This window comes from Sceloporus undulatus, chromosome 2 (genome assembly GCF_019175285.1).
Source record: "Sceloporus undulatus isolate JIND9_A2432 ecotype Alabama chromosome 2, SceUnd_v1.1, whole genome shotgun sequence".
Classification (NCBI taxonomy): domain Eukaryota; kingdom Metazoa; phylum Chordata; class Lepidosauria; order Squamata; family Phrynosomatidae; genus Sceloporus; species Sceloporus undulatus.
Genome location: NC_056523.1, coordinates 229,835,696 through 229,861,815, shown reverse-complemented (window position 1 = coordinate 229,861,815; position 26,120 = coordinate 229,835,696). Strand labels below are relative to the sequence as shown.

Below are 26,120 nucleotides of genomic sequence, written 5' to 3'. Positions count from 1 at the left end.
TTAAAGCCCTAAATGGCTTGGGTCCAACCTATCTTCGGGACCGTCTCCTTCCATATAATCCTCCCCACACACTTAGATCCTCAGGGAGGAATTTGCTACAGCTTTATAAAACAAGGCTGTCCACGACCTCCCAAAGGACTTTCTCAGCTGTCGCGCCCAGATTGCGGAATGGCCTGCCGGTTGAGATCTGTCAAATTATCATCCTAAACAGCTTTTAAAAAGCTATAAAGACGGATCTCTTCTGACAGGCCTTTCCCGAATAGTTTCTCTGGCCATCAGAAGAACTCTAAGATCTTCGACTGCACTTTAATAATGGTCAATAGTTTGCTGTATATATATTTTTTTAAATTTTTATTTTTATGTATGTTTTTTAACTCTTATATCGTTTAATTGTAATTTAAGAGGCAGGACTGAGGGTTTTGGAATACATGTTTTTTAATCTTTGTAAGCCGCCTTGAATGCATCTTGTAGAGGGGCAGGATATAAATTATTATTATTATTATTATTATTATTTCATTATTTCCTTCCTTCCTTCCTTCAGCCTCTTCCTCCTCATTAGGATGGGGCTTGCTCTTTTATATCTGCTGCTCAGTTTTCTCATTCAAACACAAACCAGCTCTCCCCACAAAGAGCAGTCCTTTTTTTTTATTCCATCCCAACTAGCAACACTGCATATTGTTCATCACTGCCAACATTCTTCATAAGCTCCAAAGTGCCAAATCCAACTATAAAGTTAGCCATTCAAAAGGCAAGTCATTCTCTAAGTAAACAGACATGGAACAGGAGATCTCTGAAGGGCAGAAGGAAGTTACTTACCGAAGCCTGTGTAGTTGCTGTCTGCTGAGGGGTGCTCGTGTTTGGAGAATTTGCCTGTCGACTGGCTGCAATTGTCGCCTGAAAGAAACAATAACCGTTTGATCCAGAAACAAAATTTAGGTAACAGGCAGTATTCAGTCCCACTATTCCCATCAGATCTCAAAACTACAACAAAATAATGATCATTTTGCCTCAAGAGCAGTCCGCTATTTCATTTCATGTGTAACCCCTATGCCAATGTACTCTCACATGTCATTCACCTTTCTATCCACACTATGCCGTAACAAAAAAACCAAAGAAGTGAAAAACTAAACCATTCATTAACCCATATTCTCTCTTCAGTCAGGTATCTATCACAAAGGTACCTATCTGGAGTCAGCCCTCGGTGGGCAGCTCCAGAGGACATAGAGGATGAACCCCGGAGAACAAATATGCTGGCAGAAAGCCCCCCACCAGCATAGATGTCATCCGGAGTTTGCCCTCTGCATCCTCCGGAGCTCAGCAGGGATGGGACTAAGAAACTCCAGCAGATGCGGAGGACAAGTTCTAGAGCCGAGATCAGGGCTGAGCACATGCATTCACCATGGCCTTGGTACAAGTGGCACCAGCGTGGCCCCACCAGATTTTTCAGCCCATTGGCCCGTCTTTGGGCCTTAATTGCTATGTTTTGTGATTCTTTAAGTTTAGGTTTCTTGTTCTTCTCCTTCTTTTTCTTCTTGCCCTTCCAATCCTTCTTCTTCATCTCTTGCTCTCCCCTGTTCCTTTTATTATCTCGCTCTTATTTTATCTTTAGTTGCATCCATACATTGCTTTGAGCCTTTTAGCAGCTTTTTTTCTTCTGTTTCTTTGTTCAACCACATCCCAAAAAACATTCCCTTTCTGTATTGTGTTGATTTTATATCTTTTTTGTCTATACATGAATGTTATCTCTTCAATAAGTTCCCATCAATATATTGTATTTTTTCCTTGTTTTGTTAACAGGTGTGTTAAAAATCTATACACCTGTTGTTTTTTCGAGATTTCAGAAGGAATATCCTTAAAGATTCCTATCTCTTTATTTTCACTATTTACTATTCCTGTTGTATGAATGCTTCTCAATTCTGGAGATTCTCATTCTTGTCCTATATATTATGATGTCCCTGAGTAGGTCTTTTTTCCCCTCATGTTACTGAAGAGTTAATTTGAAAGATTTTATTTAATTCACTGTCAAGACGTTAGTCATTCATAAAAGTTTTCATTGTTCATTTCTGGAAGTCTTCTCAATTTGATACACCTATCTGTATCTAATTTCTTGTGTTGTTATGAACAATTTTTCTTGTTCATGTGTCTTCTGTAGAGTTTTGATTATCTATCAAATTCTTGGGTATTTGTCATGACTTCTGTAAGATGTTCGTTTTTTCATGAAAATATCAATTTCTCTTTTGATGTCAGATTTTATCTCCATTTCTGTTTTTCAGTTCTTGGCAGAATTTCTTTAATTCCATCACATATAACAAATTTTGGTCAGGTATTTTGATATTTGCTTCTACGTCTTCTGCTTCAATTACATAGTCTATTTGATTTCTATATTAATAATATGCTTAATAATATGTTTTATTTATATACCGCTATTCCAAAGATCATAGCGGTGAACAGCAAGTAAGCTAATTAGCAAGTAATCAGGTGATGTCTCATACACAGTCTCTTCTTGGGTTGCTCAAAAAATGTTTACAATGAACAAACTGTTGGACTCGCAAAATTCAGTCACTCTCCTGCTTCCTTTCTATGCCAAATTTTCCTACCATCTTTGATTCTGCTCTGTTAGAATTTAACAAGAATTCCTGTTTGGTGTGTGAACAATTTCCTAGCAGACTCCAGCACAGAATATTTCAATTCTTCTTTGTTGGGTTAAATATCCCTTTAAGGAAATATAAAAATAATTATATGGCTGTAAATGAGGGAAAATACCAGGTGTCCATCCTTTGTAATTAGTTATGTATATAAGGACTCTGAAACCCAGAGCAGATGTGAGGTCAGGATAGTAGATTGGAGAGAGGAGTTGGTGAGTTTGGATTGTAAATACACTCGGCCATTATACATAGATTTTTATACATGGATTCAAGCATCCATGGTTTGAAAAAGTTCAAAAAAAGTATAAATTTCAAATATCAAATCTTGATTTTCCATTTTTAATAAGGGACATCATTTTGCTATGTCATTATATTTAATGGGACTTGAGCATACACGGATTTTGTTATAAATGGGGGATCTTGGAACCAAACCTCAGCGTATAACAAGGGTCCACTGTATAACAGTTTATGTCAGAGCTTTTGTTGTACCTATTAAAACTGGAAGATAAAAGCCTTCAAGGACTTTGGAAGAAGTCAACTGTGTCTGTGCCTTATTTCAGGTTGGTCAGTGCCTGGTTGCTAAATACTGCACACTGGGTTGTGCTTCTGCACTCTGCTGTTTGTGAGCTACTGTTGAGGTCAAGCACCTCAGACAGTGCTTAACATTGGCACCTCTGTTTGGGCCTAATTTGTTTTTGTCACTGCACACCTGCAGTACACAGAGGGGAGCCAACATTCTTCTGTTTCTGTAGTTGGACCATAAACTTGGAGTATATTGATGGGTTTTCCTCTATAATATTCAGTCAGACTTAGCATTATATCCTTTAGCTGCTTTTGCTACATCTCATCACTATAAGCACCACCCCCTATATTCTTAGATTTTCATTTCCTGAGCAAAACCATTGTGTAACTGTCTGACTCAAAATGTCTCATTCATGTCAACTTTAGCTCACTCATCCCAAATACTGCAATATTTTCACATTCCATTTCTTGTTTTACTATTATCCAAAACACAGTGCAGAAATAAGCAGTTTGAGAATTCTGGGAACTGTAGTTTTGTGAGACATTTAGCCTTCTCTGTCACAGAACTCTGTAGCACAAACTACAATTCCAAGGATTCCCTAGCACTGAGCCACAGCAGTTAAAGTAATCTCAAACTCGATTATTTCTGCAGTGCATTTTGGACTTCTTCTTCTTCATGCTTCTCACATTCCAAATTCCTATGTGTTGTGCAGCTTCAGACTTTAATTTTGCTTCTGAGCATGTGAGCAGCTCAACGTCCTTTCAGCTTGAATTCAACTGTGTCACTAGCCCCAATGCTTACTCATAGTTATCCTCTGCTCAAACCGAGTAGTTTCTTGAGTGCCATCCAACCTAGCAGTCTTGTCTAATGTCACTATCTCTTGTTTACTTTTTGATTATTTATCATAGGATTTTTAAGGTAAAAGATTTTCAAAAGGAGGTTTACAGTGCCATTCTCTGTGCAGTACTAACAAGTGTTTGCTACCATTGTCTCTCGGAGATCATCTACCTGTCAGGACCATGTTGAAACAGGTCTGATAAAATGACAATGATGTGGCCACTAAGTAGAGCTGTTGTGCAAGTTATTTACACGCCTTAACACAACCTGTGTCACCCTCCCCTCAAAAGCACACAGTACTACTGCTACCCAATAGTAGTTTGACACATTTAGTCTGGCTCCTCAGCAAAATCCTGCGTGACAAAGGAGACCCTACCAACAGCACTGCCATCAGCACCATAGCCTCTTGCTTCACAGGAGCACACAATCCCACCACCACAGAAAGGTAGTGCCATTGTTGGGTCTAGTTAGATACGCAGTACTATACTGGAAAATCACTGCTAATAAGGTTTAAAACAGATGGCATATCCCAAAGTAGAAATGAACAGTGCCCATTTATCTCTATCTTTGCTGCAAGCAGAACATCAGGAGTCAAAGCAAACCTATTTCTCTTCACTCCATGGCCCTTGACAATACAAAATCATTTCAAGACAGTTCATAAAATAAAACAATGCAACAACAAACTTCAGAATTAATAAAAGCAATACACAATAACAAAACATAACAGGCTAAAACTCACTAAAAACAAGCTCTAGTACACCCATGATCATCAGAAGTCTCATCAAAATGTGCATACATCCTTTTGAGGGAAAGTCAAGAATAACATAGTTTCAAAGGCTTTAATAAAAGCCTCTAGTGATGGGGCTTGATGGATACCAGGTAGTAATACATTCTAGAAACATGTGGCCACAGCTCAAAAGACCCTTGCCCTCATATCCATTAACCTAATTGGTCTGAGGCAGTAAGACTGAAAGGTTCCCTGTGGCCAGTTTAAAATTCAAGACAACTAGTAGGGTTAAGGTTGTTCAAAAAGTCCACAATGCTTAAAATGCATTGATGACCAAGTCCAGGTGGTTGAATATAGATGATGAAGTCCCAAGTAGTCTGTAAAAGGACTCTCACGGTCCAGACATCAATAGTTCATTGGCCCCTACCTATTGCCCATTTTTACAGGTTTGCTACACAGTAATGAATCCAACATATGATCTTTGTGGAGAGTGCAACATATCTAAAGGGAGTTATAAAGTTCTATGCAAAGTAGCTAATTTTCCAACCTACAGACACCTCTGTCTTCACTGGATTAAGCCTGACCTTGCTTTCTGTCACCAAATTCTAAACTACTTCCAAGCAACAGTTCAATACTTCTACAGCCTTCAGGGGATTAATAAATCGAAACAAGAGGTACTGGTGAATGTCACCTGTATGTGACACTTTTAGTCCAAACCTCAAGATGATCATTACATATATGTTGAAAAGCATGGGGGGGCAAGATAGAACTTTGTGCACCTCAGATGTTCCAATTCAGGCATATTTTTCACTTCTCAAGATGCCCTGCTTCAATATCTTTTGACATGTCTGTCTCACCTGCTGGACTGCAGCCAGGCTGTGAAGCTGAGCACTGTTAAGCTGCTGCTGGAGCATAAACTGATGGAAATACTGGGCTGCATTGGGCTGTCGCTGCAGTGCTTGAAGGGCCTGTAGTTAGGAACAAATACACATTTAGAACACGCAGATGAACATGCTAGGAATCCGTAGGGTCAGCATCTGGGCCACCATACCCAGACTAAATGGTTCCAGCACTTAACTGAAATGGTGAAGTGTAGGAGACTGGATTAAATTCATCAGATTTTAAGCCAAAATGAGCTTACTGACAACCCATAGGTGAGACCACAGGTGAGTCCTAGGCCCTCTGGAACCCACCCCATCTTGCCTGCTTTATAAGACAGCTGTGTCTTGGTTCCTGGGAGGTACACCTACTAAATGAGCAGCAGACCTCTGGAAAAGAGGAGGTTACTTCTAAGGCCTTCATTCAACATCTCCAGAAGGGTTGCCTGATGTTTCAAACACATGGAACTACTACATGTTCCATACAGCCAATTCAATTCTAGCTTTCCAGAGCTGCAGGACATTGTAAGAGGCTTCTGGAATACCCTCCTCTCTGATTAACAGGGTGGCAGACAAATAGCTGAATGCACACAGCTCTCCCAGCTCAATATCTCTCCATGTAAGTGCTCCTTCCCATGCAGCCATGGCATGGGTGGGAGAATTGTCTGCTAGGCAAAAGAGGCAGGAATGTAATGGCCAAAGTGATGTCACCTATGTAGAGTTTTGAGAGGGACAATGCCCCTTGGCCACTGTTCCTCATCTAAACATAACAGAAGTTTCAAAAACTAGACCTACTAAGCTGTGAGATTCTGGAGCAGCTATTAGTCCTATCCCCCAAAGATTATGAGCTCTGTGGACCTTTGACTATTTGACTATGTCAGGAAGAACTGTACACTGAACAATGTACTATATAATGACAGCTGAACAACTGCTTGATCTGGTCCAAAAAGAATATCAAAGGCCCCATACAGACAGGCCAAAATAAAGCTGCTTCGGGACACTTTGGAGGTATGCTGTTTAAATGTTGCATGCGTCCTAAGAGTCCGGAAGCCACACCAAAGCCACGATCCAGTCCTAAGGACTGGAGCACAGCTTTGGCGCAGCTTCCGAACTCTTAAGATGCATGCAACATTTAAACAGCATACCTCCAAAGTGTCCCGAAGCAGCTTTATTTTGGCAGTCTGTATGGGGCCATTGAGAACATTTGTTCTGGTACACAAAGAGGCAATGTGCTGAACCCTAAGATCTGATGCAAGCCACATTATTAAGCCATAATGAAGTAGTCCATTTCAGTTTTATAAACAAGCCTGACAATACCTAACAGGAGAATTTGCCCACCAAGAACAAAGACAACCGCTCACCTGTACTGCCTGACGTTCATAAAGGGTCATTTGTGATATCTGAGGGCGAGTGCTGCCTCCGGAGCCCGAACTGCCACTTCCTGAATTTGAGTTCTGCTCACTTTCTGTCTCCATGGTGGCAGGTCCCAATGATCCCTGCTTGAAGTTTTCTCACAAGGCCTATATCAAGGAAATTAGAGTAGTTTATGTCAAAATAAGCTACATTTGTCACTTCTCTATATTCAAATTATTGAACATTACCTTCTTCAGTTTATCACACAACTTTCAAACCTTTCAAGTGTGCCTTTCAGCAGAAGAGAGGAAGTAAATAAAACCCTATAATTAAGGCTATTATATAAATAGCCATTTAAATCTGATATGCAAATTTCCCCAATTTATAACCATGTTTTAGCTTTAAAGGTTTAAAGACAAAGAAATGAAGAGCATGATGTTAATTATTCAGAGCACTCATTTAACACCGGTGTACATCATGACTTTTTTCCAGCAAGAAGCTAGAAGTGTAAAACGAAACATCTCAGAATTTTATTGCACATCATCAAGGGGTTTACACATGAAACCAATACAAGTTGGGTGAAAAATACTTCCAAGCTACATGACTGAGTAGCTGAAGTTTGTCTCTTGTAATAAGACAAGTAAATGATTCTGGTCTTTTATACTAGTCATGGTGTTTGCAAGAACAAGACTAGGAAAGCTGCCTTGAATCCCATTTTGGGAGAAAGGCAAAAAATAAGTCCCCTAAATAAAAGAAAAATAAAGCATTTTGTGTACATGTATTTATATTTGAATTAATTACATATGCATCCACACTCAGTAAGTCTGGTTCCTGAGCCCAAGACTCTACTTTCAGCGCAAGCCTGATAGACTGAGCTCTGTATTATGACAATCAGTCTTGGGTACCAACTGGAGCAGGTGGTTATTAGTTATGCTTTTAACTTTTGTATATTTTTATGTGATTTTATACTGTGTATAGATGTGTTTAATTGTTTTGAATTCTACTGAGATTTTAAATGGCTTGTCATGTACTGCCTTGGGTCCATCAGTGGAGAAAGGCAGCATATAAATGAAATAAATAAATAAATAAACAAACAAACAAACTTGCTTGAAGACCCAGTCAGGTGCCCACAAGGGCCAGCCCTTGTCCTGTAAACCCTCTGACCCATAAAAAATGTTTCTTAGTAGGAACCAGTGGTATGGGCTGCAAATATTTCACATGGAAAATTATAACCTATTGCATTTCTCTTTAGGCATCGTTGTAGTGTTTTGTTTTGTTTTTTTAAAAAATAAGAAACATAAGAAGTGGCTAATAATACAAGTCAAAATGGGCAACTAGCTTACCAAAATCTCAAATCAAACCTAGGATTATTTTTCTGATACCTCCCCCTATAAAGCAAATCCATCTATGAGCACAGTGTTCTAAGTTCAATAAAATTAGTACAGTGGATTCATTCCGCCCCTGCCCCCCCCCCCCCGGTAAGGCAAATTCCGCCTATACTTGAGCCCCATTAAAGTGAATGGGGCTCATGCTTGCAGCAATGTGGCACGTATGCACTGCAGGCATGCGTGCCATTGAATTAATAGCAGTGTGGCTTCCGCATAAACCGGAAGCTGCGTATGGTGCACCCACGTATGGAGCGGGTGCGCTGTATATGTATGCCAGGTGCTGTAGGTGACATGAAAGCACATAGAAGGAAATGGCAAGCCACCTCTGAGTACTCCTTACTTTAAAAACCACTTGAAATTCACACGATCACCACCAGACAACTTGCAGGAACATACACACACCATGCACACACATACATAATCAATGAAATACACAGATATACAGGCTGGGAGGCTAATGCAAAAGAGGATTAATGTTTGCTAATTGGTGCACCAATTAGCATGCACCAATTAGCATGCACCAATTAGCAGACATTAATCCTCTTTTGCATTAGCCTCCCAGCCTGAGGCCAGCCATCAGCACAGAACAATACACATGCAAATCACTCCTGCATTCCTAGGCTCACACAGTATATATACACTCAATTTTTCCAGGCAAAGCATTCTCTGAAGATGCCAGCCACAGATGCTGGCGAAAAGTCAGGAAGAAACTTTTCTGGAACATGGCCACATAGCCCAAAAAACTATGGATGCCGGCCATGAAAGCCTTCGACTTTACATCAAAAAGTAGTAAAATACTTGGAAGATCAAAAAAAATTGACCTTGAGTGAAGACCAAAGGCAAAGCATAAATCACCCAATCTCCTCTGAGGAAATAGCAGAGGTCATCAGAAAACTAAAACCTCAAAAAGCTCCTGGTCCTGATGGCCTTCCAGCTATTTACTGTAAGAAGATGGAAGAGGTACTTATAGAACCATTAAAAGAAATACAGGTTAATACAGGATGATCAAAAAGGTTTTATACCAAGAAGACAAATAAAGGATAACATAAGGACAGTTCTGAACTTGATAAAACACTATGGACATCATAATGAATGGAAGTTGCTATGATTATGATTGATGCAAAAAAAGCATTTGACAGAGTTGATTAGGTTTTCATGTTAGAGTTATTTAAAAGGATGAAACTAGGAGAGACGTTTCTTAGATGGATTTCTGCAATATATAGAGAACAAAGAGCTCGGATTCTAATCCATCAAGAAATAACAGAGTGTATACCAATAGAGAGAGGAACTAGACAAGGGTGCCCTTTCTCACCCCTTTTATTTATTTTGGTGTTATACATACTCAACAATGATAAGAAACCATCATGAGATAGAAGGTGTTCAAATTAATAAGTTTAATTTCAAACTTAAAGTGTTCACAGATGATTAATTTTTTTAGAAGGCCCAAGAAAATGTATAAAACAGTTGATAAAGGTGATCCAAGATTACGGTGATGTTTCAGGCTTTAAAATTCATGTAGAAAAGACATCAATATTAACTAAAAATATGTCAGAGGTTGAGGATCAAGAACTGAAAGAACTTTCTGGATTTAAAATAGTAAAAAAGGTTAAATATTTAGGGATATACTTTACAAAAAGGAATATTGATTTATACGATAACAATTATGAGAAACTATGGGGAGATGTAAATAAGGATTTATTAAAATGATCAAAGATGCACTTTTCCTTTTTGGGAAGAATCGCAATCTTGAAGATGAGTATTTTGCCTAAATTTATTTATTTATTTCAAAACTTACGTATTTTGATGAAGGAATCTTGTTTTAAGAAATGGCAAAATTATTAGCTAACTTTATTATGGCAAGGTAAAAAAGCAAGAATTGAATGGAAATTGTTGACAGAGGAAAAAAGAAAAGGAGGTTGCAACCTACCCAATTTAAAGCTATATTATTGCGCAGCTTGCCTCCAGTGAATCGAAGAATAGATATTATTGAAAAATGATAAGTTGTTAGAACCGGAAAGCACCAAAATGAGATTTGGGTTTCATGCATTTTTGTGGTATGATAAATTCAAAAGCTAATATTGATTTTTGTCATTTTATAAGAAATTCACTATTTAAAGTTTGGGTTAAAATAAAAAGACAATTCTATAGACAAATACCACTCTGGGTCTCTATTCAGGGAGCCTTGTACAAAAGAACAAAAGTTGATGGTCAAGAGATAGTTAACATACAGAAATTTGTTAACACAAGCGAAAAATCTTTTAGTTTTGAAACCTAGTGAAACTAGAAAATGAAACCAAAAAAACTGTACAGAAGCTACAAAATACTGGGAAAAAAATACACATTCTGATCTCAAAGGTATTATGTGTTACTATTCCATTTAATCCATTACTATTTTTATTAATTATAATGGGTATATTAGAAGAAGAAATAGAAAGGAAACAGAGACGCATTATCTTATACTGTACAGTGGACACTTGGCTTACGCGGGGATCCATCCAGACCCCCCGCATAAGCCAAAAACCTGTAAGCTTGAGTCCCATTCAATTGAATGGGGCTCACGTTGTGGTAGAGTGTGTGTGCCACAGGCACACGCACCATTAACTGTCCCATCGTGCGGCTTCCGCATAAGCTGAAAACCACGTATGGGGTGCCCGCCTATAGCGCGGGCACACTGTATATGATTACCATAACTAGAATGTTTATGCTATTTATTGGAAGCAAAAACAGACCCCGACAGAAGAAGAATGGATGTATAGATTAAATGAAGCAATGGAAATGGATATATTGATGGTGTAACGCACACAACTAAGTTTTATTGATGACAGCACCATGGGCCTTTTTATCCCACCGCTGCCACCAATTTAGGTGACGTCCACCCACAAATCTCTCCTCTAATGGACAACATCACTGTGTCTACCGTTTGGGTAGCGCAGTTTGATTGTAAATCACCGGCCACATATTTCTTAAATAACAACAAAAGTTTATTGTAAGGTAAGAAAATAAACTGTAACTTGGTTTCAAAGTTGTTATTGTTGACTTGTTACTTTAGTCTTGGTTATTTAGTTACAAGGTGATATTTGACTCTTAATATTACCTCAGCCACAAAGGCGCTATTATCATCCCAAGTATAAATTGACCAAACTCCTATTTCAGAGTTTGGATTGTACCTGACGTGATCCCTCTTTGGACAAGGAGAGGAGAGGGCTCTGGCAGAGCCGAAGAGCAGCCATTTCAGCGGCTAGTAAGTTAAGGGGAATCAGCCTCGCAGGACACCAATCTCGGCAGCAACTGTTAAAATTTTCCCTTCCTTTCTCGTCTGTGGGGGACTGCCATCAGAGAAGGGAGGTATATTATTCTTTGTCGTTTAAAAGCTAAGGATTTGGAAAAGAGTTCAAAGAGCACCAAGATACCCCTCACCCTTTAAAACAAGGGATGGAAATATAGATGGGGAGGAGTTTGGGACTTTGAGACTTCTTTTTTTTCCTCTTGAAGATACAGACTGCAGATATTACTTTCATCTCTTTCACTTAGTGCTGAAACGGAAGGAAAATCTCTCCTGAACCACATTGACAATATATTGTTCATTAACACCTGGCTCAAAACAGCTGTTTGATTATCCTTTGAGGACAGATACGCAGGTGGATTTAATTTGAACCCAAGAGATAAGCTGCTTTGGAGGCTCAATTACAGTGCTTGCTATTATCACCTCCTTTCCCTTTTTTCCCCCCTCTATCTACCTGCCTTTTTTCAAATTAACACTAAAAATACCAGAAATAGGAAAGTAAATAGGACCTGGTCACAGCAGAGTCGACACACAGAAAGAAGAGGCTCTTCAGGCGTAGCAGAATGGACAAATAAACAAACGGACTTGAATGCAATAATATTAGAAGAGCTGAGGGAATTTAAGAAAAAATTTAAATTGGAAATAAGGGAAGAACAAAAAAGCCTGAGAGAAGAGATTAGAAGAGATATGCAGGAAGAAATTAATGGCCTGTCCCAAAAAAAATAGATGTGTTGAATAAAGACATCTCGAAGGTCAAGAAAGAAGTTAGAATCATAGAGTTGGAAGAGACAACAAGGGCCATCCAGTCCAACCCCTTGCCATGCAGGAAATCCCAGTCAAAGCATCCCCAACAGATGGCCATCCAGCGTCTGTTTGAAGACCTCCAAGGAGGGAGACTCCACTACACTCCAAGGGAGTGTGTTCCACTGTCGAACAGCCCTTACTGCCAGGAAGTTCCTCCTAATGTTGAGCTGGAATCTCTTTTCCTGCAGCTTGCATCCATTGCTCCGTGTTCTAGTCTCTGGAGCAGCAGAAAACAAGATTGCTCCCTCTTCAATATGACATCCCTTCAAATATTTAAACAGGGCGATCATATCACCTCTTAACTTTCTCTTCTCCAGGCTAAACATCCCCAGCTCCCTAAGGCGTTCCTCATAGGGCATGGTTTCCAGACCCTTCACCATTTTAGTCGCTCTCCTTTGAACACGCTCATTTCTCAATGTCCTTTTTGAACTGTGGTGCCCAGAACTGGACACAATATTCCAAATGGGGCCTGATCAAAGCAGAATACAGTGACACTATTACTTCTCTTGATCTAGGCACTATACTTTTATTGATGCAGCCTAAAATTGCATTGGCCTTTTTAGATGCCACATCACACTGTTGACTCATGTTCAACTTGTGGTCTACTTGGACTCCTAGATCCCTTTCACATGTACTTTCATTCAGCCAGGTGTCCCCCATCCTATATCTGTGTATTTCATTTTTCCGCCCTAAGTGCAGTACCTTACATTTCTCCCTGTTGAATTTCATTTTGTTAGCTTTGGCCCAGCTTTCTAGTCTATTCAGGTCATTCTGAATCTTGATCCTGTCCTCTGGAGTATTAGCTATTCCTCCTAATTTGGTGTCATCTGCAAATTTGATAAGTATGCCCCCAATTTTGTCATCCAAGTCATTGATGAAGATGTTGAATAGCACTGTCCCCAGGACAAAGCCCTGTGGGACCCCACTGGTCACTTCTCTCCAGGATGAAAAGGAGCCATTATCGAGCACCCTTTGGGTTCAGCTGGTCAACCAATTACAGATCCATTTAACCGTTCCTTTGTCTAGCCCACATTTTACAAGCTTGTTTGCAAGAATATCATGGGGAACTTTGTCAAAGGCCTTACTGAAATCAAGATATACTATATCCACAGCATTCTCTTTGTCTACCAAGCTAGTAATTTTATCAAAAAAAGAGATCAGGTTTCTCTGGCATGACTTCTTTCTCTGAAACTCATGTTGACTTTTTGTGATTATGGCATTGCTTTCTAGATGTTCACAGACTCTGTTTAGTTGAGGAAACAACAACAAAAACAACGGAACTGGAAAACAAACTGGAGAACTTAGAAAAAGTATAGAGGAGAGAGGAACTAATGGCGTCATCTGCAAATTTCTACTGAACCAAGAAAAAAGATATAAAGAGAAGGCGATTAACATTAGGGGAGTTCCAGAAGAAAATTTGGAAGAAAGGATAATACCAGCTTTAGCGGACTACCTTGCAATACCAGAAAATTTGATAGATGTACAAAACGATAAAGTTTTTAGAATAAACTCTAGGATTGCAAGAGAAAAAGGTCTTCCATAGGACATAGCGATTTGTTTCAACAATATGAGAATCAGGGAAAAAGTTATTGTTAAAAACTACAGCGATCCGTTCACTATTGATGATATAGAAGGAGATATCTATAGAGACCATCCAATTGATATTCTCAAGCAAAGGCAACAATATAGATTCCTGCCCTCTCTTCTACAAAAAAACCTTCAATTATAGATGGGGAAACGCAGAAGGAATAATTTTTACACTCAACCAGAAAAGATTTAAAATCAACTCTATCAAAAAGGCTAAAATTTCTACAAAAAATTCAAACAACAGGGGAAAGGAGGAGAAAGAGAAAGGAAAAATAATGAGGAAGAACCAAAGACATCTAACTCCAACAACCAGAAGGAAAACAGTGAGAGGGAAAGGAGAGATAAAGAGCTGAGCTCCCCGGGGAAAAGCAGTGACGATGACGAAGAAAGAGAAGACAACGAAACAATGATTGATCTTGGCAGTGTAGAATAATCTTAGGTTGAAAAAAGACTTTTCATTGCTTTATTGCCATTTTGGAAATGATCTTTTTTGAAATATGAGCAGAAATTATTATTCCTTTCTGAGAGAAAGATATTGTAGAATTCAAAATTGTAAATTGCAAATTAACTATGATAAAGGTTGCCTCTTGGAATGTGGGGAGAATTAATTTAGAAAGAAAAACAAATCTTCCATTTGTTAGAAAAAAGACACTATGATATACAGTAGTTTGTTTACAAGAAACAAAGATTAGAATAGAGGATCAAAAATATCGGAGAAACCCAAAGCTAGGCCAATGCTTTGACACATGTATAAGAAAGAGAAAGAGAGGACTGGCCATTTTTGTAAATAGAAAATACTCAGTTAAAGAAATAAAAATGGATCCGGAAGGCAGATATATGATATTAGAAATTGCTTTGGGAGGGATGACTCTGGTTTTAGTTAACATATATGGACCTTTAGAGAAAAGGGAACCTTTATTTCAAAAACTGAATGAAGAATTGATGCTCAGAGATAAAGGAAATTTGCTAGTGGCAGGAGACTTTAACACAGTAATTAACCCTAAAAGAGATAGAAAGGCAGAGAAGAGAATTAGGAAAGACCAGGGGAAACTCCCCCAAAGCAGTATAGACTATACAAGAACATGAGCTAGTGGACATTTGGCCTTACAAATATGACAACAAACCAGGATTCACTTTTTTTCCCCGGAACCTCACAAATCCTGGTCAAGGATCGACTTTTTTCTGGCCTCTAAAGAATTAGCAACCAAGGTTAATAGAATGGGAACAGATCATAAAACCTTCTCAGATCACAAATTGATAGAGGTAATACTACTGGAAGGGTCCAGGACTAATATAATATGGAGATTACCAGATAATCTTCTAGAAAATAAAAAATTTGTAGATAGGTTGAGGAAAAAGATCAAATATTTCTTTAAAGAAAACAATACACCCGATGTCAAAGTGAAATCCATCTGGGATGCTAGTAAGGCAGTGCTTAGATGACTATTTATAAAAAAGCAAGTGAGATTAAAAGAACAAAAATAGAAAAGGAAAAATACCTAATAGAAGAAATTAAAGAAAAGGAGGAGTAATTAAGGAGAAATCCCAATATAGAAAATTTGAAGCTAAATACGTGTAAAGAAACATTCAAATAACACAGGTAGTGATATAGATAATATATAGGTATATAGTGGAGTTAAAAGACAATACAGAAAGTTAATGTGGTAACAGGCATACAAGCTTTTATTCAGAAGTATTATGAAACCAAGGGCAGGTAGATGTTTATAAGAGTTCAGTTAAGTTAAATTGGATTTATTATAGAGAGATCCAGAGAGCCAGGAAGTCTACATAAAGAATTTTATATAAAGTTTACATGAAGAAGAAAGAAAGGTTCGGTTTACAGAGTACTACTCGAGTTGAAATCTGAATTTTATTATTTGATGTACTGGAAAAAGTGAAAGTAAATGGATTGCTATTTTTTAATGTTCTCAATAAAAAAATTTAAAAGATTAATATATATTAATTAAATAAATAAGCATAATTTTTTGGTGTTGAGATAGGGCAATGATGAGAATACTTTCTTAATACGTGTTTAAAGCTGATAGAGCCTTTCTTTGCCTCGTCTGTATGTGACGCGTAATACATAACAATACAGCTGGTTTTCTTTATAGCTCAAGGAAAAAGTACTCTTCAAAATCTGATGAACTAAAGGAAGACAGATACAACAAATAATGACAAGAGAACAGAATGTGTTTCTTTGAAACTTTGTTGTGATTTTAATTTTGCTGTATTTAATTAATAAAGACTGTATTTAAAAAAATATTTAGCTAAAAATTGTATTATGACTTAAGTATTACTCCTTAATTATATTTTCATTTCCTTTTGGGAAATGAAAAGCCTTTCATTTATAAAGTTTTACTTAGGAGATATATTTTAGTTACGTATTTTCGTAACAAATGCATTTACTTTGTGGAAGCCATTACATAGCAGATTTAAGAAGCTGCAATGTTCAAGCTATATGTGGATCTCCAATTGTTATAAGGTTTTTATGTTGGTCTATGCTTGTTTAAATGTTTAATGTTGGTATATGTATATATTTGATATTTGTTATCATTAAAAAAATAAAATAAAATAAGTATCTTTGTCGTTGATGCTGTGGCTTTTCTGCCGTGCGGCAGTTGTAAGTGCCATGCTGCAGAAACGCAGTGACGCCACCTGCTGTGTGGTCAGCAGGGTGGTAAGGTGCTGGCTTGGGAGCAGTATCGGGGCATGCGCTGTGCATATGCCATGCCCCCACGCCACCCCAAAGCCGGCATTTTTTGCCCATCTGCTTCGTCCCTGTGATACCTTTATTGGTTTTGAGTCTTCGTCAAGTATTTCAGCCTTAATTATTTCTGTCTCTTGGGAAAATGTTCTTTTTTAAAAAACGTATCTTTATTAAACAATTTTAATCTCAAATTACATATCACTGACTGTACAAATAAACAATTAAAAAGAAAAATCATGACTGGTTTATTTTGTAATATCTTCTTTTTTTTCCCTCTAGTACTTCCAGTTTCCATTGTCCTTTATATGTTACTTCTCTCTTCTTCTTGATTCTCGCTATTTTTGTTTTCATCCTATTCTGTTTTGATTATGCTTTCCTCACCAGCTCAGACCTCCTTTCTCATACTCAATCTTATCAATTATATTTTAACAATCATATTATTCTTATATATTTATGTATCCATTCTGTATACATACCATTAATCATATCACATCTATAATATATATCAACCATTTATAGAAATTACTCTTAAACTTAATATTGTTGCTCTCACTGTTATCACTATATATTTAAATACATATAAAGTTCTATCTATATTAGCAGTTTGTATATTCCTTTTTTTTTTTGCAATAGAATGTACAATGTATTCCCCTCTTTTTTCTCTAATACCTTTGACTTCTCTCTAAATTTTTTACCTTCATCTTAACCTATTATTTACTTATAATTTTTGTCCTTCAATAATTTTCCTCTAATTACTATATTTTTAATAATATAAATACTGACTTATTATTATTTACATTAATCTTCTTTCAATGCCCCATCTTTTCCCCCAGTATACAACTATTGGAAGCCATTCTTTCTCTACCTTATCTGATTTTCCCGCATTAATCACAAATGTTAATTTGTCCATTTCTCTTATTTCATTAAGCTTTATTAACCACTAATCTTAAGTCTTCATCTGATTTCCAAGTTTTTGCTATTATTAATCTAGCTGAGATGATTAAATAGAGTATCACCCACCAATTTTTTTTCATCCTCATTCTTTAATATCGTTGTCCTGTTTAATAAATACAGTTCTGGTTTTTTGGAGTAATTTATCTTAAACATATTCTGTATTATTTCATGTATTTTACCCCAAAATATTTTGACTTTTTCACATTTCCACCACAAAAACCCGTGCTAGATTTTGCTTAGGGTCACCATAAGTCAGAAACCATGGGAAGGCACACAACGAACAACAACCACCATTCATTCCAGCCAAACCTTGTAATGTAGCACCTAAGGGCAAAGGCACACGTAACACCACCAAATGTGAAAAAGATGATGCAGCACATTGTTCTGAAAAGGACAGCATGATATTTTGGTCTAGTAAGTGCCCTACGTCTCTTTACTGAGGCCCAAACTTTAATGAAAGAAAACTAGGAAGCAGAGAGTAACGGGTCACAGATATCTCTGTTGCAGATCTTACAAGCTGCCGGTGTGGATGCAGCCTAACAAACAATTTTATGCATTTAAAATACTGTTCTGCGACATTAAGCTCATTTTCCACACTTGGACTATGTTTTGTTCTTTAAAAAATCAGTTTAAAGTAGATAAATATATAAACTGCAGGGGAGGTATAAATACTGAATGGTAGACATTACACAGGGCTGGAAAAATATTTCACATTCTTAAGCATTAAGGTCAAATGTTTAGATGGCTAGGATTTTTCCAGCCAGCCACTACATTTAAAGGCGACCACTAGTAACACAGCATGAATGCAACATTGCAAGAGTAACGGCAGCACAAGCTGCCTCATTATTTTTGTGTTGAGACAAGGAAAGCTTTACATCCAAGAAATGCCACATACTCCAGGAACTAAATTACATTTCTATCCTTCCAATTTTGCAAATACCACATCGCTGGTGCACATATTTCCAGATTATACATGCATACTTTGAAACTAGAATATTACAACTGGCTGACAATTAGCAATTGTGGCAGGAAAAGAGGAGTGAATGACAGATGGACAATTCATTTGCTAAACACTTGTCATTACAGGTTAATCAGATCATACAGCCACTGGCTCCCTTATTTCTCAGTCTTTTTGGACTTATCTTATTGGAGGTCTTACCTTAGGTCTATCTATTTCGGGTTGTGTTTTTTTTTAACAAAAAAGGCACATGAGGACCATGTGCTTTGTTTAAAGTGAAACTGCACTTTTTCTGTTGTGCTGACACCACCACAGTGGCAAATTTGGCACCAACAGCAGTATGATCACCAGCAGATTGGAGGGGAAGGAACTAGTGTAGATTCTTGAAAGTTACACATTCTTGATCCATGTCACTATATGAAGATCTGGAGAATACTGTACCGTATTTTCCGGTGTATAAGATGACTGGGCGTATAAGACGACCCCCAACTTTTCCAGTTAAAATATAGTTTGGGATATACTCGCTGTATAAGACTACCCCTCTTCCAACGCACACCAAATAAAAATTAAACATCAGATTTGATTTCAATATGGTACTTTTAATTCAAATGCTTATGACATGCAGGTACTTAACAGGAAAACTCGTTGTATACAAAGCCTGCTTGGATTGGTCAGCTCTCCATGCCTGCACAGCTTTCCCTGTCTCCAAGACTATCAGAGAGGTAGCGCAAACATGGCTCTTTTTAGCATACCCCAGGCGTCCCAGACACCTGCAGCTTGCTCCGCCCTTCACTTACACCCCCTCACCTCATCATCGGGATCACATTAGTCACTTCTATCCATGAATCCTGGTGCATGGATTTTCTTCTACCGTACTTGTACAGCGCCGCCCTTGCTGCTTTCATACGGTTGCCACATATTGCGGGGATGTGGCCGCAGCCGTTTTTGAGCTCCCCCCACCATATGCGGTGACTGCAGATTCTCCAGCCCAGCTCGGAAGTTTCAGTACCTGCCCTATAAGACAACACCCAATGTATAAGACAACCCCTGACTTTTGAGAAGATTTTCCTGGGTTAAAAAGTAGTCTTATACGCCAGATATTTCTGCAAAGGCCACATGCAGTTAAGAAAAACAGTCTGTTATCTACTGATAGGTAAGTTCATAGTTTGGTCCCATGACTAGTTTTAGTCTGATCCCTTTTAGTTCTTTCCTTCAGCCTCCAATTTACATGTAAGTGAGGAAATACTCAGTGGATGCAACATGGCTTTCTTTGCTGATATATATAGGACTGCAACCTCAGTGAGATGTTTGTTATCATGTTTACGGCTTATGACCAAAACATTACTTTTGGACTACACTGGTAACAGCCCACTGTATAAAAATAATATAGAAATCTGAAACACAGAAATTTAATTTAATGCAAACACATTAGAAACCTACTCAGCTTTCATAAACTAAGTATATATAAGCATAATAAATAGAGTGCATGCTCATTTTATGGAAAAACACTACTCTGCTCAGTTAATAACCATTGCTTGTTTCTAGAAAGTTCTGAACTTAATACTTCACAACAACTATCCAACTTGTTTTGAAGGTCTTATTTCCAAATAAAGGGACTGCTGCCTCTGTCTATAAGCAATTCTGTCTGCTATTCTTAAACAGATCAGAAGACTGCCAAAATTTTAATCTCTTGTTTCTAAGCACATACAGCTCTGCAATGAAAAAGCTTATGAACTAAATGGATTTTCTCATGAGTTGTTTAAAATACTGAAGCTCAACTCACAAACACACAGGTATTGCCTGTGGTAATGGTTCCTCTCTCCAGAAGCATGGTTCAACCTGAACTCTTCCTAAAGCAGAGCAAGGAAAACGTAGTTGAACAAACTCCCATATACCCCACTGTTACCATGGTCATGGGAGATGGTTGCTGAAATTTAACAACATCTGGAGGCCCGTGCATTTCTCCACTCTGTCCTCCCCATCTGTTTGCAGCTTGGAGATGTTGGCTCTAGCTGTCATTAGAAGTGCAAGTACCTTCTGCCACACAGTACCTTTTACCATCTTAGACAGTGATCCCAGTTCTAATAACCTCCACTTTAGATTAAGAATAATGCGTAATTCTCCTTCAAAGGTGGTACAGAAACTTCAGCTGTTGCAACATATGACTAAAGGGTCTTAACTTCTGCTTCTCCATTTTCCTCGCTACCAAACCATATTCCAGGCCTAATTCCTTCAGGTCTTTAAGAAAGCACATCTGTCTGAAGTGGCAAGAAGATATTTTTAGCAAAAGACCATTAATTCTGGAACACATTCTCTAAAGAGCATTGCCTGGCACCTTCTTCACAAGTGTCTCTTCAGCACCAAGCAAAGAAAGACTCTCTTGCTCTCTTATGTCATTTCTAATGCCTTAATATAAATTCAAAGATATAGCTATGTTAGTCTGTAAAATCAGTATATAGAGATCTTGTACCATCTTTGAGACTAATTGAAAGAAATATATTGGCAGCATGAGGTTTTGTAGACTTAAGTCTACTTCCTCAGATACATTTGGCATAGCTCAAATACATCTGAAGAAGTAGACTTAAGTCTACAAAAGCTCATTCTGTTCACATCTTTCTTTCAGTTACTCTGAAAGCGGCTTTAAGATCTCTCTACATACTTAAATAATGTAAAGAATTTAAACACTGATTATTATATTTACACTTATGTCTCTTTTATAACTGCCAGGATGCATTTCACATCTTTAGGTCATTTTTTACTTTCTGTTAATGACTGCATATATTCATGCATGTCTAAAAAAATCATTCCAAAAATTGACCCCCAAAACCTGAGTCGACTGATCCACGAGTAAATGTAAGTACTATATTTTAACTCATATCAAAAAACCAATCACCCCCTTCTCTGAGCAGAGTGGCGAAAGGCCTAAAAGAAGAACCGACCTCCCTTCTAGTCTCTGCCACAGCGCTACTTCAGGCCTTTTTAGATGCCTAGGCAGGAAAATGGTGGCCGTGGTAGTTCTTTGGCACTTCCCCTCAAAGAAGCACCTAGATGTGCTTTTTTAAATATATATATATTAGTTTCATAATCTAAAATATGACAATACTATATTATAAGTGACATAAAAATAAACTAAAACATAACTAAATGAGTGTACAGTATACAAATACGTCATTCATTATATCATACTGTTCTGATACTTCCTTACTTTGTTCCAATTGTGTATAATCAATATACACTAAACCAAACTTTCTAGTAAAATAATAAAAAATAAAAGTCTCTATGTGATAATCTTATTTAAATCCTTAAAATCTTCTGGTTCTTTTTATATTATCTCTTAGTATAGATCGCCAAACAAATTGTATTTAACATTCCATTCATATACAGTGGGCTCTCCCCTTACTCAAGGATCTGTTCCGGATTCCTCCACCTAACGGGAAATCCACATGTGCTGGAGCCCCATTAGAAGTAATGGGGCTTATGCCTGTGGCGCACGACAGTGCACTGTGGACGTGCGCTCCATTACTTCTTCCAGGGTCGCGAGGGGCTTTTCCGGCACGGCTTTCAGCATATGCTGAAAGCTGCGTATGCCACGCCCGCGTAAAACGCAGGTGCACTGTATTGTCAATAAAGATCAGTCAAAAATTGGATGCTACAGTTGATATAATGTCAGTGGATATAATCTTGGCTCCTGTCTGTCCAGTGTTAATGGATAGTGTTCAGCTTGTGCAGCCTGATGATGTGGACAGGATCCTTGGAGAGGTAAAAGCCACATGTATCTTGGACCCTTCTTGGCTTATTAAACAGGCCAGAGGGAGACTGGCTGACTGTGTAAAGGAGGTAATCAATGCCTCCCTACAACAAGGCAGAATCCCATCCTGCCTAAAGGACAGAGGTGTTCCTGGTCATTCGGAAGGCAGATCAGGGAATAGGGATCCAGCCTGTGTTAGATGGGGTCACACTCCCCCTGAAGACACAGGTTCACAATTTGGGGGTACTCTTGGACTCAGCCATGAACCTGGAGGCCCAGGTCTCAGCTCTGACCAGGAGTGCTTTCGCACATTTAAAACTTGTACGCCAGCTGCACCCGTTCCTTGAGAAGCCAGATTTGGCCACAGTGGTACATGTCTTGGTTACATCACGTTTGGACTACTGTAATGGGCTTTACAAGGGGCTGCCTTTGAAAAGTGTTCAGAAAATTCAGATGGTCTAAAGAGCTGCCGCCAGGCTGTTAACAGCGGCAGATTACAGAGACCATACAACGCCCCTGTTAACAGCCTGGTGGCAACTCTTTAAACTATATGAATTTTCTGAACACTTCATTCATTCATTCATTCTATCATATCATACAGCTTCATTTGCTGCCAGTTTGTTTCCGGGCACAATTCAAGGCGCTGGTTATTACCTACAAAGCCCTACATGGCTCAGGTCCACACTATTTGGCAGACAGTTTCTCCTGGTATGAACCGACCCAGACTCTGAGATCCTCTAGAGAAGCCTTTCTCTCCGTCCCAACACCATCACAAACACGGCTGGTGGGGACGTGAAAGAGAGCCTTCTTGGTGGCTGCCTCTAGACTCTGGAACTCCCTACCCAGGGAATAGATCAGAATGGCTCCCTCCTTGATGGCCTTCCGCCAGCAGGTGAAGACCTACCTGTTCAAACAGACATTTAGGGAATTACTATAAGGACAGGCTGGGATATTGAACCAGTTTAAAAATTCTTTTTAATGTATGTTTGTTTTAATGTTTTTAATTGTACTGTTTTTTAATGCTGTGAAGGCGCTCTGAGTCCCAATCCTGGGAAAGAGCAGGATACAAACAAACAAACAAATATATTATACCTATATAATTTCCTTTCTCTTCCTTCAAAAATTTTAGGAAGATATCTCCATTTTGGTTGAAATCTTCAAGTGGTCTTTTGTGTATTATGAGTTAATCTATCCATCTCCTTAAAATCATATATTTTCAATAACCAAGAATCTAGATCTGGGATTTCATGATTTTTCCAGAGAGGGGAATATAATAGTCTATCTGCACTTATCAAGTAGAACAGCAACTTCCCATGTTTTCTTTCCAACTGTTCATCATCTATCATATTTAATAGATACAGCTTTGGTTCTGCCCCTACAGTTTAATTAAATATTTTCTTAATCAAAGAGTGTACCATAGTCCAATAGGTTTTTGCTTTTTGGCATTCCCACCAGCAAAAGAAAGTGCCAACTTAGTTTCCACATTTCCATCATTTATCTTTAGATTTTTTTGTCCATCTTAGCTAAGGTAAATGGTATTATATACTATCTGAATTGCATGTTGTACATATTTTCTTTCAGTCTATAATTCAATGAATATTTGATCCCTGCCTTCTCTGAAGATGCCAGCCACAGATGCTGGCGAAACGTCAGAAATAAACTCTTCTTGAACATGGCCACATGGCCCGAAAAACCCACAAAAAGCTATTGATGCTGGCCATGAAAGCCTTTGACTTCACATTCTTTAGCATTGGTTTCCTTTCCCTTATCCTTTAGACCCTTTGTTGCATGCTCCTAAGTTTTAACCTCAACATATCCATGGGTCATATCAAAATCCATAATTTGGCCCTAAAACCTACCCTCAGTTTATACTTGAAGTCGACTTATAGTCAAGTGTATATGGTAGGTCATATTTTCAGTATTTTTATATATATACACACACACTGTAACAGCAATTTACAGATATGTTTCAACTTTGTAAATGGTTCAAATGTATGTGACTCATCAAACACTATTACTGGGCAACTAACAAATATTTCACTGTATCCATTAGGCCTTACCTTGCAACATACAACTGGTATATGTCCTTGCTTAGAAAACAAATACAAACATTTTTTTAATACAAGAGTGATAATTTAATCAATCTATTCTAGTTCAACAATATATGGTATGGAAAAAAGGTTCCTTTCTGCGCCCAAAACTAGAAAGCAAATTAATCCAGGAGAGGTCACAAAACAGACGTACAGTCAAGCCCTCCAGATTTTCAGCTTTGGCTTGTGCAGATTTGATTATTCGTGGATTTAATTATTATGTTTTCTCTAGAACTCTCCTCCAGCCTGACTCTGCCAGAAGTTATCCATAGAGTCAAGTTGAAGACCTAGAGATTCCATGAGAACACACTTCTCTAGGCATTTGTAGGTCCTCCAGCACAATTCGATGGCAAATGTCTGGCAGATGTTGACAACAGAGAGGTGTTCTCTCAGGTAAAAAATAAAGTGAATTTTTATTTGGAGTTTACCCATTTTCATGGTGGTCCTGAGCCCCTAATCCCAGCAAATATGGAGAGCCCACTTTAGAGCAGATTCAAGGAAATGAGCAAAACAGCAGATTACAGTTGAAGCCACAATACAGTTAATAAGGCAAACGTTTAGACATTTTACAGTAAGGAAGGACACAAAATGATTTGATGGGATGAGAATTCTCCCCCTTGCGTCACACGTATGGTACCCCTTAAGACAACATGCTGATTTCTGTCGATGTGGCTGCTCAGTTTTACTCTTGGGAAACAAGCTCCCGTAAAGAAATTCCAATTGGGCAATTAAAAGGGTACTTCATAAGCTTCACTGCATTCATTTCCCAGTGACTAAAAACAGTATGAACGCTTTTATCTTTAGAGATCTGTAATGTGCTTTCATCAAAGCTTCAAAAATATAGCCATGCAATATACGTGAATTTTTAGTGGTGTGGTGTCAAAAGCAGAAACTGAAAGCATCTATTGGACTAACAGAAAGTTGAATGTATGCCCTTCATACCCAGATGGGGGGAAAGTGTCAATTAATCTCACTCAGTTATTTTAATGGATTAAAATCTGGTCAAATTACAGATTACCAACAACAGATTCCACCCTGATATATCATCAAGGTAAATGGTTCAGGTCCAGAACCTTCCACAAAGCCTTTCTGGATACTGAACCACCAGGAAACCTTAACAACAGTTATTGGTGCAGCTCCAGAATTGCAGAAAAGTATCAACTAAAATGCACTGCAATATTTGTACTCATCTTTAAAAAAAATCACAAGTTGGTTAAATCTTTACAGAACCATGGAGAATACCAAGTTAACACACTAGATACTATACAAAAAAATCACACACAGGCCTCGGTTTACTAACACATGGCCATCTGTCGGGTAGGCTTTGATTTGGAGTTCCTGCATGACGGGGGGTTGGGCTGGATATGATTCTATATCTACCTTGATGGTTCTACCTGTTGTTAAGTGCTGTCAGTCAACTTCAATTTATGACAACCTTATAAGCCTAAGTCAACTTGTCAGTAGTTAACAATGAACGAGAGACCCCCAGGGCACCCCATCCTCAACAACCTTGCTCAGGTCTTGCAAACTCAGGCCCATTGCCGCTATGATTGAGTCTATCCATCTGTAATGTGGTCTTCCTTTTTTCCTACCGCCTTCTATCTTCCCATTACTGTCTTTTTTTACCTGAAAATGAAT

The 26,120-nt window shown here is 38.2% G+C and overlaps 1 protein-coding gene across 3 annotated transcripts in view; it reads right to left on the bottom strand.

Annotated features, from left to right (window-relative positions):
* Positions 1 to 26,120, bottom strand: part of PHC1 (polyhomeotic homolog 1) — a 54,246-nt gene that overhangs the window by 24,092 nt on the left and 4,034 nt on the right. For all 3 annotated transcript variants that reach the window (XM_042448718.1, XM_042448719.1, XM_042448720.1), the window contains exons 2-4: positions 6,972 to 7,130; positions 5,590 to 5,700; positions 817 to 894 (exon numbers count right to left, since the gene is read on the bottom strand). In XM_042448718.1, coding sequence (XP_042304652.1) covers positions 817 to 894; positions 5,590 to 5,700; positions 6,972 to 7,085 — 303 coding nt within the window. In that variant the 5' untranslated portion in view covers positions 7,086 to 7,130. The remainder of the gene's footprint in view (positions 1 to 816; positions 895 to 5,589; positions 5,701 to 6,971; positions 7,131 to 26,120) is intronic.